General features: G+C 46.5%; 1 protein-coding gene across 2 annotated transcripts in view; it reads left to right on the forward strand.

Moving 5' to 3' along the window:
• The window catches only part of MAP1A (microtubule associated protein 1A), a 73084-nt gene that overhangs the window by 41520 nt on the left and 17196 nt on the right, over positions 1–14368 (forward strand). For both annotated transcript variants that reach the window (XM_064455899.1, XM_064455900.1), the window contains 2 exons: positions 13048–13130; positions 13789–13929. In XM_064455899.1, coding sequence (XP_064311969.1) covers positions 13048–13130; positions 13789–13929 — 224 coding nt within the window. The remainder of the gene's footprint in view (positions 1–13047; positions 13131–13788; positions 13930–14368) is intronic.

Below are 14368 nucleotides of genomic sequence, written 5' to 3' on the forward strand. Positions count from 1 at the left end.
TAAGTTCTCTCTGTCTCAGGCAGCTTGCTTACATGTTTTGTATTAATCAATGGGGGGGGGGGGGGGGGGAGGAGGGAGGCAGAGAGAGAAGGAGGGAGAACAGATCATGAGTTGTACCTCCAAGTCAGTCAGAATCAGCATTACCCAGAAACCTCAAAACTAAGAGAAACATGCAGTTTTCTTGAATATGTGCTATGTTCTGGTTGAAAGAGCATGTATTCTGTGATGCATGTTCTCATTAAAATTAAGAACTCAGAAGCTGCCCAGCTCTGTGATGTACAGGGGTCTTCGGCCCTGGAATCTGGAACAGATCTGCCTCAATGCCAAGAGGAACAGTTTTGTGGGAGCCTCTGTTCAGTGGCTGGCAGCAAACCACAGATGAAGTCCCACTGACAAGGAAAACATGAAACATTCATTTGGTTTCCAAGGGGACCGTCTGCGAGTCTGCCAGGGGTTGGTGGAGTGAGGGCACCAGATAAGAGGGTATCTTAAGGTGTGTTTAGGTTTCCTTTTGTGGGTTTAGCTGGAGACATTTAAGAAGTTACAGCTCCAGCTCCTTATAGCTGGAGATGATGCCCCTGTGCAGAGCCGTGTTCTTGATTCATGTGAATGCCATACTCTGTTTCACAGCCAAAGGATGCAAGGCTCGCTTGAGTCAGTAATGGTGCTGAAGAGAACAGTGTCTCTTGTGAGTGATTCTGCACCTGGCAAACTAGATAGAAGTGCTCACCTTATCTATTAATGTAGCTCAACAGTGGTGTAACTTCCAGTTGAGGGGCATTTAAGGAACAGTTAGGAACGGTAACTTCTGGAAATAGGTACGGCTGTTTCCAAAATGAACATCTGTGTCTTCAATTAGTGGTTCTAAAATGGCTGAGCTATCAAATTGCTCTTTAGCATAAAAGTGAGACAGTATGTGCAATTAGGAAGCAATGAGATGGTTGCTATGGTTGGTACAGCATAGAAATAGAAGTTGCCTGGGAGAGGAGCTGTAGATGGCATGAAAATATCATGGGGAGGAGGGAAAATGGGAAGACACAGGCAAATGGTTAGGAGGAGTATCTCCTGGGACGTTGCAAGTGCCCACTACCTCCCATACCTTAAAGAATATTTCACCTCCTTCTCTTGCTCTGCTGCTTATTCACCTTTGTAGTAATTCCCCAGGAGGCAGTCAGTCATTTTGCAGAGCCTGTTCTTACCATAAAGCATGATCAGTTCTCCTGACGTGCAGTAACAGTATGGTAAGGTAGGCCATGACATACCTACAGCTAGATCCACAAAGGGAAACCTGAACATGCCTTCAGACACCTCAGCCTGCTCCATCCTGACAGACTCAGCAATGGTTCTGGAAACCAGACCTGTGTTCTTCTTCACCCCAGACTGTTCTATGCCCCTCCCTGCTTTTCTCCACACCATACACTACTGTTCTTGACAGTAATTGATATAATCTGTTGTGCTTTCCCATATTCTTTAAAATCTGTTGCTGCCTAGTCCTCCCAGAGACAGTCGTCTTTTGACCGTAATGACTGGTTACTGCTGTGTTTTTCCTCTGTCCTGCCTAGTGTGGTTCTCGGGTCATTTCACACTCTGACTCTGCTCCTGTTGAGAAACTTTGCTCCTTCTTGGAGTTGTCTTGCTGATGCTGTCCTCTCTCTGTACCTTTTTACACCAAGGTCTCTACTTGCAGAGTTCTGCGGCTTTCAAGGCTTTTTCTCTGCCTCTGAGCTGTTCTAAAGCCATATTCTGTCCCAAATCAGCTGTTCGCTTCTGATCTTAGCACTTCATGGCTCCTTTTACCCATATGAGAGTTAGGTTGTTCCAGTGTTTCCTGGAAGCATATCTGTGACCAGTTGTTCTGTTGTCATCCTGAAGACGACTGGGTAGGTGCTCTTGTTGGAAACTCTCTATCTGAAGCCCTTGAAGGAATACAGAATGTGTCACCAGCTCTGGTCTGGCTTGCCTAATGCTCTTGCATGTGCTGCATCCTTCTCCGCTCAATCCTCTGCTGAACTGCACTGCCAAGCCTCCTGTCAGGGTTGGGTGCAAAGCCTGTCACCCTTTTCTCCCATGTACAGAGCCGCATTTCAGGAAACCCTTGAACTCTAAGGGAGTTTCAGTGCATGGTGTTGCTGTATTCCTGGGTGGGTGCTCTTCTACTCTCTACCCAGCTTCAGTCAAACTGGAGTATGGGTAACAGTGGTAAATATACCATGTGTGCCCAAAATTCCCATCCGTCTGTGGCTGGGATGTTAACTAAAGCTAACCAATACCTGGGGATTTCCACTGGTTAGCAGGCTGAAGTCAATGTGGGTGTGCTTTCAGGTCCACGGTCCCTAGGGGATGCTTTGCTCTGTAGAGATGTTTGAATTATCTTCACTCTCTCTGCACACTGATTTGTGTTTTCCTGTCCTTTGCAATTGTTTATACAGTTCCTCCAGATAAGACGGGTCCTATTGCACAGTCACAGGGCTTTAGTTCAGTGGTGCCATGATTTTAACTACTTGACTCAGTATCCCAATATGAAAAATCACACTGTTTTGAAACTTCTGTAAAAAACAAAAACTCGGACATGCAATAATATTTTCCTGCTCAAACACCATTGGCTTCCCCTTCTCTTCTAGGTGCAGTTTAAAAATCGCTCATTTTATGTCCTGTGTGGTTTCATCTGTGACCCATTTGGTGATCGCTTGTACGTTCCCTTCCATTGCTCCACAGGACAGCACGTAGTTCTGCCCTAGCCTTCCCTTACAGGGACTCAGTGCTTTGCAGTTTCTTGCCCCTCAATTTTCAGCTGATTTTCATATTCCCACTAAAATTATACTTTTCCTTTCCTAGTACACAATGATTTTCTTTCCTTAGCTAAGAGAAAACCACTAAAGAAAATCTCTGAGTAGGTACATCTTTAGATTTAGCCATTAATAAATAAATAGATACTTTTAATCTATTTCTGCAGAGTGTTTGAAGACCTAAAAATAGAAAGTATGCTACATAGTCTGAAAAAGCCTACAGTAAAGATCTGTAAGAAGCAGAACACTTGGCTGGTGGACCACAAAGCACTGCCTGAAGCCAATTCTTCATCATTCTCAGCAGCTGAATCACACTAGAAAGCTACAACTGCAGCACTTTCCTATAATGTTTTTATTATAATAAGTAGTTACTGTAGCTGTCACATTTTGTGAAAGAAGCTGGGGAGGAGGCTGTGGGACAGTCCTTTCGGCTGTGATCACCCAGTGAACCAGCTGTGCCCTTTGCTCTGCTCATCTCTGGGAAAGAAACAAAGAACTGGATGTGCCCAGAATTGCTGGGACTGCTGCACCTCTTCAGGTGCCTGAATCCAACAGGTAGGCACCAGTTTGAACTGCAGCCTCCCTGCCCTTGCACTCAAAATCTGTCTCTTCTGGGCAGCTTAGGCCAAGCTCCAGCGGTAGTGCTTACCTGGTGTTTGTCCACTTACCTTGCCTGAAAGTCTCATCTCATCTGACACAACGCTACCACTAAAAGGTAAGGGGCAACAGAGTGGAAACTGCCCTGTCGTTCTGGTAAACACATCCAAGTGTGTCCACTGGGTTGTTAGAGATCGTATTTGAATTCCTGAGCTGGAACCAATGCACAGACTTTTTTGCACCAAATCAAAGATGCCTCCTTAACCACAGGATGCTGCCAGTCCAAGGGCGTTCTGTGTGTCCCCTGTTGAGATAGCTGTGCCTTGCATAATTAACTAATTATTCCTTAGAGTTGTTGGGGGAGGGAGCAAAGACATGCATTATATCGTGTGGTGTTTGGGATGCAGGTGTGTGGAAAATCCTGTTCACATCTCTGTGCTAGTGGGTGTTTCAACTGTACACGAAAGAGACATGTTTCAGCCGGAGGGGTTGAGAGCAGTCCTGCTCTGTCTCTGGCAGGGAGGGAGTCAGAGGTCACCCACCTCCTGAAAGAGCGTGCCGATGAGCAGGCCACTGTGCCATCTTCTTTCGGGTTCTCTGTTGTCCTTTGGGAAGACGGCAACTGGATATAGGCCTCCAGCTTCCCACCCAGATTGCAACGGAGCAGCTGCAGGTGAGAATCTCTTGTCTTAGGCGTGCAGAAGCGATGGCATAGTGCTGGGGCTCAGCTTTTGCTTCTCAGCGGTTGCCTCTGCAGCGGCTCAGCCGGTTGGTGCCTGTGGAGTCCTCACCGGGGGCTGGTTGCCCTACAGGAGCCTCGGCTCAGGGCCATGAGGGCCGAGGCAGCCGTCAGCCGAGCCTGCTGTGTCCTGGGGGAGCTGCTTTGAAACACGCTCCTCCAGTTTCCTCAGTGCTTCTTTAAGGCAGATCAGGGTTGGGATGTAAACAGCGTGTTGGTCGTAGGCCTGGGTGATAACAAATTGGAAGGTGTTTTGAACAGTCAAGACAAATGAAAAAAAAAAAAAAAAATCTCAAGAGCCCAGAGAGCAAAATGGTTATGGCAAGAAAGAATGAAGAGGTTTAAACTAAGGAAGTGGCCTTATCGTATCTTCTTTATAAAGTATAGGCTGAATGCAAAACAGCCATTGTTGCCTGAAAAAAAAACCAACTAAGAACTGGGAGCCTGGGATTCTGTGTACGTAAATAAATAGAGCATCCTGAAAAGAATTCTCTCAAGGTTTTAGTGAAAAGAGAGAGAAGTAAAAATAACTGGTGGATTGCTGCAAGTTTGAGAAAAAATTCTTTAATTGCTTTTATCCATAATTTTAGCTGTTATCTCACTCTAACAAAGATGTTCTCTTGTAATCTAAAAACCTTAATGATTTGCTTTGAAATAAAAATAAATGTTTTTTTAAGGACAGTTTGTTAGTAAAGCAATTTACTGTTGCAGCCAACAAAAGCACTACATAAGCTTTGGGATCTAATTTACAGCCTGTGGAAACTAGTTGAGACTGTGGGTCATCCTCTGTCTCTGGAGTCTGAAGAACTGGCCAAGCTGCTTTCCTTGTGTCTGGGCGGTGTCGTTTGGAAGTGGGCTGTAGCTCAGAATGTGATGGTGGCTGTCGGCTACCGGGCTAAGCTGCCAGAAGTGGAGACAGCCCGCGTCCCTCGGCCAGGGCAGAGGCTGATGCTAGCACGTTCTAGGCTCCCGCTTAGCCTCTGAAGGTTAAGCCAGAGCAAGACATCGCCACTTGCTTTCTGTGCCGCATTTGTGGCAGCGACAGCTACTGCTGCTTGCAGAGGACCAGGCCCTGTACAGGTGCTCTGCTTAAGGCAGCTGCCTCCCTCTGCCAAGAGAAGGAAAAGACAAATGCCCACATGCTGCTCAGAATCTCTTCAGCCCACCCCTCAGTGGAGGGGTATCTTTTTAAATTTATCGAGGACTCCTCTTGAATGGCTTGAGCACAGAGCAGGAAAGCTGTGTGCAAACTTTCCCCATGCTGCTCTGCAGCATATTCCACTTCATACTGCTGGTGCTGTGGTTGCCCACAGATTGCCCATGCTTCTGACCACAGCTATGAAATGTCTCGAGGGTTGATACATCCCTCTGACTAGTTGTAACAGGTCAGGACTGTTACTGGCACAGTACAGCAAGGATGCCCAGGTACAGAGAAGCTAAAGGATGTTTCTGAGATGCACAAGTCTGTAGGTAAGCAGGAGCTGAATGGTGAATTTGCAGTTGCTGGTTTGTGTACTGGCTGCCAAAGCAATCTTTGTGTTTATTTTTTAATTCCTGAGCCCATCTGACTAGCTGGCAGAGCTTCCAAATCTCCACCAGCCAGAGCTGGTCCTACCAGCTCTATGCTGTTCAATTTGCATGCTGGTGGAAGGACCTTCAGCAGCTGTGTGCCCTTCAGGTGCTGGGTGTAGGACATCGCTTCCAGCAAGAGTACATTCACTCCTCTCCCTCACTGCTAAACAACACAGGGCTTCCTTGGTCTTGCAGAGGGTGGGACCATATTGCAGTAGGAGACAGGACTGTGTATTTGTACCAATCGGGTAAGGGGCAGGATCCTGCTCAAAAGTCCGTGCAGGACCTTTCCTCCCTTTCCTCCCTTTCCTTTTGTCTTTATAATCTCTGTCCCAAGGAGCTGTAGCTTGCTGTACTTGGTATGGTCCTGGAGTGTTTGTGAATGAATGCATTGTTTCTTTTTCTCTGAATGGGCGCCATTTGGGGCTGGATCCTTTTTCTCCCATTGGTACTGAAGAAGCTGCAGTTGGAGACTTCAGCCTCAGAATGAAAGAGTCAGTTACTATCTCAGTGTTACGATGTCATTTCAGAATGAAGGAAATGGCAGTCTTTCAGCATGTGCTAGCTCATGTTAATTATGCAAATATATGCACTCTGAGAACCCTCATGCACGGTTTGTCTTCAGAGGTGGACTTTTTTCAGCAGAGCATCAGGAAGACCATGTAATATAAGGCTCATCTCTGTGCTCTAGTGCAGCAAAAGGTACTGAACCATAGCGGTACCTAGGATCTTGTAAGAAGAGTCTTTACAGAAGTGCCACCCTGAAGAGATACGATCATAACATGAGGTAAGAGATCAGAAAGTTGGGAAGAGTTGGGTTTTAATCATTGTGGCTTGTGTGCCTTGATAACATGGCCAAACTGTGAAATTTTGATATTTTTATCAATGTACTGTTGGTGTTTGCTTTATAGGTAGAACCTGGCCCGGTAAGCCCAAATAATCTTAGGGACAAGGGAGGCAAAGGGTGTGGGAAGGACAAGGGATGTAACAAGGAATAAATAATACTCCCTGGATGGGCAGAGGATTGGTCTCTATGTGGTCAGATGAACAGTCTCCCTCCCCTGTATGGCAAGGTCCTGAGAGCTCTGCAGCCCAGACTTTACACCCTGCCATCAGATACGTGCAAACATTGGTACAATCCCTCCCCTGAGCTTTCTCTTTTCCAGGCTAAACAGTACCACCTCTCAGTCCCCCTCTTATCAGAGATGTGCCAGTCCTTTAATCAGCTTTGTGGCCCTTATGTTCGTTATGATGTGGTGTACCAGTCACAGCATCGTGACTGACTTCAGCACAGTCTCTCCCTTGAAAGATGACTCTTTAGCGCTCTGGCCTAGGTGATCATACTTCACAAAGATGAGAACCTGGGTCCTGCTGCCCTGACAATTGGTCTCCGATTTCAGCACGGTGAGTTGTAACCACGGTTCTTCCAGTTCTGACCAGCAGAATAATATGACCTCTGAGGTTTGATGGTCTGAAAGACTAAAGCAAATGAGAAGCAGCAGCTCTTGCTGCTATTCTCGTCAGCTCTTCAGCCCAGAATTTATTATTCAGCTACAGGAGTTTTTAGGTGCTTCCAATTACAGTGGCAAAACACACTGCATACAAGGCTCTGGATTGGCAGTGTGACCTCCTTTTCTGCCTTTGCAGCCATCTGTCTGCTTCTAGGATCATCTCTCTCATGGGCATCCTGTTTGTCACATAGTTACCCTAGAGCACTGTCCTTTGTTTTAGCCTAGACTGACCTCCCTGCATAGTCCTCTTCGGTTCACTGCTAATCGCTAAAACCACAGTGTCCGGTCCTTCATTGTCTCTTTGCACATGTAGACAGCCACGGATGGTTAATTCACACTGACTCCAAAATCTATGTGGCTTTGCTCATCACTTGCTATCCTCCACCATAACCAAATTAATTCTACACTGAATGGGCCACGTAATTGTAGAATATCTCAAGCTGGAAGGGACCCGTAAGGATCATTAAGTCCAACTCCCTGCTCCTCACAGGGCTAGCTAAAACTAAACCATATAACTAAGAGCATCATCCAGATGCTCCTTGAACTCTGATGGGCTTGGTGCCTTGACTGCTTCCCTGGAGAGCATGTTCTAGTGACCAGCCATGCTCCCAGTGAAGAACCTTTTCCTAATGTCCAGTCTGAACTTCCCCTGATGTAGCTTCATTCCATTTCCTCATGCCGGTCACTAAAGAGAAGAGACCAGCACCTCTCCCCTCCGCTATCCCCCTTGAGGAAGCTGTAGACTGTGGTGGAGTCACCCCTCAGCCTTTCCAGTATGTAAGCTATACATGCTCTTAAAAATAAAAAAAAAAAATCAGACTTTTCTGCCTTCCCCATTAATGATCCATGAGTGCAGCCTACACATCCTGAAATGTTCCCTTGGTGTTAGCCATGGAAGTTCTAGTATTGCCTAGAGAAGCTGTTGTTCATCAGCTCTGGAACATTTTTGTGTAGTGCCTCCAAGGTTGGTTCCGGCTGACTGCCATCCGAGAGGTGACTGCCCTGTAGAAAGAGAGCGTTACATGTGCCCTCTGTGGTCCTTCAGGATAAAGGTGATGTTACTTCTGCACAATGGTAGATAATGTGATCTATGTGAAGAAGGAGAATGACCCTGTCTGTTTTTCTGAAATTTCAGTGAGGTCATGAATGAGGTGCATTTCTGTATTAAATCTTTACATATGTTATGCAGCAAGAACTTTGTGTGGGTAAAAGGCAACTAATGCCGTGAATCAAAAACTACCTAAGAGACAAAAAAATGAATTAGAAAACAAATATATGGTCAAGTTTGTGCAGCATCCAGAGGTAAAATACAAGGGCTTCATGATTTCCTGCTAAATATAAAGCTGATCAATACAGTAATGATGAGGAAAGGGGTTGGAATTAACATGGAGGTGGCTAAATTTGTAAATGACTCAGTTATATCTAGAAAAGACTGTGAGGAACTTCTGCAACTAAATTGAATAGTCATCATGATGTCCCATTAAATTCATTATCAAAAAACACAAAATCCAGCACAACAGGAAAAAAAAATTGAACCTTCCAGACCCCTTATAAAGGTTCAGTTAATAGTGTCATGGCACAGTGGCATTTGGATGTCACAGTGTACCGCTAACTGAAGGTTTTTATTTGGTGCAAAGCTAGCATCAGGTTATGTTATGATGTGTAAAAAAATAGGATGGGGAATAATACAGAAAATACAACAATGCTGTGAACCTTCTGTGTTCCTTCTCATCTTGTGTACTTCTGCTCTTACTCATCCTAATGGCCATAGCAGAACCAGAAGAGTTTCAGGGATAGGTGGCAGTGGTTATTAGGGACTAGAGAAACTCTCCTCTTAAGAAACAGATGGTAAAGACTGGGGGCTTTCTGGCTTGGTGGGGATGTGATGCATAGAACCATTCCCTGGAAGCGCACAGGCATTGTGATGACTGCAGTACTCAGAAAGTGCCTGGACGCACAAAGTGAAGATTCCTATGAAATGAGAAATTCACTGCTAATGAGGTTGACTTCCACAGTTACTGGGGGAGAGGAGATTTCATTTAATGTAGCAGCTTGTGAGGATAGTTTGAGAAGGCTGAGCAGGGACCTGTGTTCAGGATGTACCTGGAGATCTGTGGTCAGAGAGCTACGGTCGGATCGTTGTTCCAGGCAAGTTGAAGACAACAGTCTTCAGGAGCCTGAGAAGGATATTCCTCATATTGGTGAATGTAATGAAGGGATTTTGCCATTCACAGTGGTATTTCCAGGCATGCATTTCACTGTGATAGGGTTCCAGTAAGCACAAATACCTGGCAATGTCCTGAACAGTGTGCTTTGAATCACTGTGTCTGCAATGTCAGTTGCATGGCTACTCGTTTCTGTTGTGTGTAATTTTTATTAGCAAGAAGGATGCCCCAGTCCACGTGTTTAAATCCGTTGTCTGTACAACAGCTTCTGCCGGCCTGTATAGGGGAAGCAGCCAGCAAAGGGCTCCTCAGACTGATGAGCACTTGGATTCAAAGAGACTTTGGGATGCTGGGTATTCCCATGCACAGCCCAGCTTTTGCACTGCCACATACAGGGGTGCTGCTGTCACTGAGCTGGGGGAGGCAGCTGCTAGCAGCCCGAGTGTGGGCAAGGGCTGGGGCACTCTTCCTGGTGGGTTTGCAGGCTGGGTTAGGTCACCGTGTTGCCATCTCACTCAGTTTGCAGTTCAGCCTGGAGTCTGTGTGCTGTTCTGCTTTATCTCTGAATTAAGTTGAACAGTTTTGGTGTACATGTGCAATGCTTCAGTGTTTCTGGAAATGGCCTGTCTGTATGGCTGCGCTCCTGTATCCTGAGAACCAACTGCTGCAACTGAAGAGAGGGGGTCTGCCCAACAGCAGGTCAGGAGCAAAGCTCTGGAGGGCTGCACTGCTTCAGAGTCACAGAATCACCAAATTGTAGCTCAGAAGGAACCTCTTGAGATCATCTGGTCCCATCCCACCTGCTCAAGATGGGTAAGCTAGAGCAGGTTTCCCAGGACCGTGTCCAGGTGGATTTTTAGTATCTCCGAGGACGGGTAGTCCACAACCTCTTTCTACAACCTGTTCCAGTGTTTGACCACCCTCACAGTAAAAAAAGTGGGTTTTTTGTGTTCACATGGAATTGCCTGTGTCTTAGTTTGTGCCTCTTGCCCTGTCACTGGGCACTGCTGAGAAGAGAGTCAGACTTCCTCTTCTTCATTCCCTCCCATCAGGTATTTATATGTACTGATAAGATTTCCCACCACCACCACGAGCCTTCTCTTTTCCAGCCTAAATAGTCTTAGCACGCTCAGCCTTGCCTCATATGAAAATGTTTCAGTCCCTTAATCATCTTCACGGCCCTTCACAAGACTCAGTACTTCACCATTCCTACCCCATCTGCCAGCAGCTGCTAGCCCCACAGCTTGAACCCTTCTCTTTCTTTCAAGTATGAAGGGGACAGCCCCTCTGGGGGGTGAGAGGATGCAAGCAGAATGCTAACCAGCCATGCTTTGTTTACCAGTCTCAGCAGTGACAGCTCAGCTGCTTGGGCTTGAACCACATAAATGGCAAAGAGCAGCAGTATTTTCATGCCTGTTAGTCCTGCAGACAGGCCCCTTTCCCTGTACAGCTGGCATTGTCCACGAAGCGCTGCCCAGCCTGCAGCCCTCAGGCTGACATTGCCTCTACAGGGCCTTGGCACCTGGTGCCTGGAAGGATGCCCACACGCTGGGCACCGGCGACTATGCTGTGCCTGAGAGCCCTCCTTTCACGTGGCACAAGGAAGAGACTGCTGCTGTTCTGTACATCGAGCTGTGTTCTCCCTACCCGCGAGTGATGTGGGTAACAACTGCCAAAAAAGCTTGCCTGGGATGCATAGCAGCAAGGTGGCAGAAGTTGAAACCTGGGGAGTGGCATGGGCTTCACTTTGTCCCAGACCTACTGTTGAAAAATGGGAGCAGATTGCTTCTGTTCTGGATGCTCTGAGCAGCATGTGAGCGGAGGTCCTGGTGTGGGGTGAGCTGTGTGAAAACTGCATGATGCAGTCCGTGAGGAAATGAGGTACTTTGCTGCTAGGATCCAAGCAATGCCGAGGTATCAGCAATGCTTTTACAATTACCATTACCTGCTGAGCGGGTTTTTGCTGCTTTTGGTTGCAGTGCATGCCCCAGAACACTTCCTGGGCCCTCTTCATCTGCAGCACCTGCCACCCTCCCACACCGCTCTCCAGGGGCTCACTTGCAGCGTTACTTCTTTGTGCAGGGGCTTGGTTCCCAGCCTCTCCCATCCATACACCACAGCCCACACATCAAGTGGCAGAAATGCCACTGAACGCAGTGTAAGCATTTCCTTTGCAGAGTGATGGTTTTGTTTTAGCCCGGAGGGACCATTTTTAGACAAACTGAAAGAACACAAGTTCAGAAAGCAGCTAGAGATACAGAGTATAAATAGTTCTCCTGCGAGCTTAGAGCTGCTCTCATTTTGGGCAGAAAGTTGCCTCCTGGGCATATCTGTCTGGTTTATACTCAGTTGCTGGCAGCCAGAGTAAAACATCCCAGTAAACTGAGTTTGATTAAAGCTATACTGAGTATTGGCCTTTCTCTGACTTCTTTCCTTTTCTGTCCTTTTGGTGTCTTTCTTTGAAATACCAGTTTGATCAAGTATTTTTAGAATGATTGAGATCTGCCTAGAAAGAGAGCTGATGGGAGGTTGTGGAATAGAGAGGGAGGAAAGAACGTTGTTGGAGAGCAGCAGTTGTCTGGAAGATGAAAAATAGATGTCCATTTTCTCTGAAGATCTATAGACCTCCAGTCTATATGAGGGGTTAAAGCCTATGAAAGATTTAGACCTTAAAAATCATAGATTCCAACAGTTAAGTTCTAAGTGCCTGGCTTGTACAGCGGATGTAATGTCCAGAGGTAGGTATTTGCAAAGACCAGATTCCAAAAAATGATGTGCTGCCTGCCATGTCAAGGGAAGTGCTGCAGGAAGGTCCTGTACATCGTCCTGCTTCCCAGAGCTGTTTGACATGGGTACACAATAATGGCTCTAGCCCTGCCTTTCAGGATGGCAGGCACTCACCACTGTTCCCTCTAATAAATTAACAGGCCCCAGGAAGTATGTCAGTACTTTGCCAAATATCCACGTAATGCCCATGCCAAGGTGAGCACGCAAACTTTTTTGCGCTACAATGCTCTTGCTTGGTCGTCTTTGGCTCTTCTTTTTTTGCCTACGTATATAGAGAGAGCAGAGTCCTGTCTGGGTGCCTGTTTGTGACTCTCACAGGAGGGAGACAGGAGGACAAGCATTCTTATCATCTAGGTGGTTCCTATAGCAGCAGTTTACTTCTAGGAGTGCATGTTTGGATTAAAGAAAAACACTTCATAAGAGAAAAAAAACTTAGAATGAAGAGCGATTAGTTATTAGTGCTGCACCACTCTAATGACGGCTGAGTTGGCATGCGCCAGCTGGCTCACAAAGCCCTGTGGTGACTAAGGCTTGGACAACATCCAGAGATACCTCTCCCTGGTAGCTGCAATGAGGCAAGATACTTCTGTCTGGAGGGGATAACTGGTCTGTGCCAGTGTTTACGGGGCACAGCTGTCTGGCACAAGTGGGCAGCTTGATAGGCCTGGCACTGTGGACTTCGGGACACATTGGAGTCGATTTTTGTCCTTGTTACTGAGAAGAGTTTGCTTTGTCCTATGAGACCCAGGTATTAAATTGTGTCTAGAATGCAAATTTGAAGTCTTGCAATCAAACCCATGCTGAAGTGGAATCTTTGAGGCTAAAACATCAGTAGGCAGATACTGTCTCATCAGCTTCTCCTATCCGTCTAATCCCTTGCCTCTCCACAGGCCAAAGAACCCTCCATCACCGGAGTGATACCCTGGAGACAGTGATCCTGGTAAATCCCAATGTGGACAGCATCGTGTCTGAGGTAAGGACCAGATGCCAGTGGGTTTTCTCCACATCAGCTCTCCTGCCCTTGCTTGACATAGAGGTCATTATCATCACACTTTGCACTTTCTGGAGAGTTTGAAGATGCTGCCAGTCTGCTGCAAGGTGTGGTGAAGTGGCCAGGTGTTCTGGTCTTGCCAGCAAGGTATATGCAGTAACCAGTATTCTGTGGCAGAATTTACTGCTAGACAAACACCCAAGAATATATGGTTTCTTGTGTGCTAGCCCTTCAGGAACGAGCTGTTTCCTGGAAGAGTTAGTGCCTTAGAATTGCCCGATTTTAAGGATTTCTCAGGAGCTTGTAGCATTTCCCGGCAAATGAGGTGGAGGGCTTCTGGACCTTGAGCATTCTAGTTTGATGAGAGTCTAAATGTGCTGACCTCTTACATGGCAGTGTAATGCTAAACATTTTCTCTTAACATTGACCTACTTTCTCAATGTGAATTATGATGTGACATGGAGCTGTGTCAGGCAGGCAGTAGCAGTGTCTTCGCTCTTCAATAACCTACTCTCTTGTATGTAGAAAACTTATGTCTTCACTATTTGTGAATCACCTGTCTATGCGATTGGGTTTCTGGGTGCTGGTGAGGAATACAGATAACTTTTTGACTGCAACACTCTTGTCTCATGGTTAACAGGTCCGCTCGCTGGTGTGTGATTCATCAGCCCATAAACTACTGATCTTCTGTGGTCAGAGCTCAGACCAGGAAGGAGACTTGATCCTGCAGACAGGGACCTTCACTTACCAGAAGTTTGCTGAGATACTTTCAGACCCAGAGGTGAGTGTGAGCAGTAAGCCAGCAGTAACCCTCCTGTTCCCAGAGTGCACGATAGAGCAATGCAGCCTGCACCGCTTCTTCAGGAGGCAGATGCACAGAGAGATGGGCTTGAAATCCAGAAGAAAAATTGCACACCATAAGTAATTCATGCTATAGTCTTGGGCATCTTGCTTTAACTCCCTGGCTTAAGTTTTCCAGTCACCCACGCAGGCATGGGTGATTTCCCCCTTCAAGTGCTCAGCTTGAAATAACCTTCCAGACGTGCTCTGCAGTGGGCAGAAACTCAAAATTTCTTAAAACAGGTCTTAAAATATCTACGGGCAGCTTCCAGAAAACAGCCAACAGGGGCTGTCATCAGCCCAGTAAATGTAGGTATTTCTTTTAATTTCACAATCGGTCCAGCAAGCATAAGCTGTTCACAAGGTTCAGTGTGTTCATT

The sequence above is a fragment of the Phalacrocorax carbo genome, chromosome 7, assembly GCF_963921805.1.
Source record: "Phalacrocorax carbo chromosome 7, bPhaCar2.1, whole genome shotgun sequence".
Lineage (NCBI taxonomy): Eukaryota > Metazoa > Chordata > Aves > Suliformes > Phalacrocoracidae > Phalacrocorax > Phalacrocorax carbo.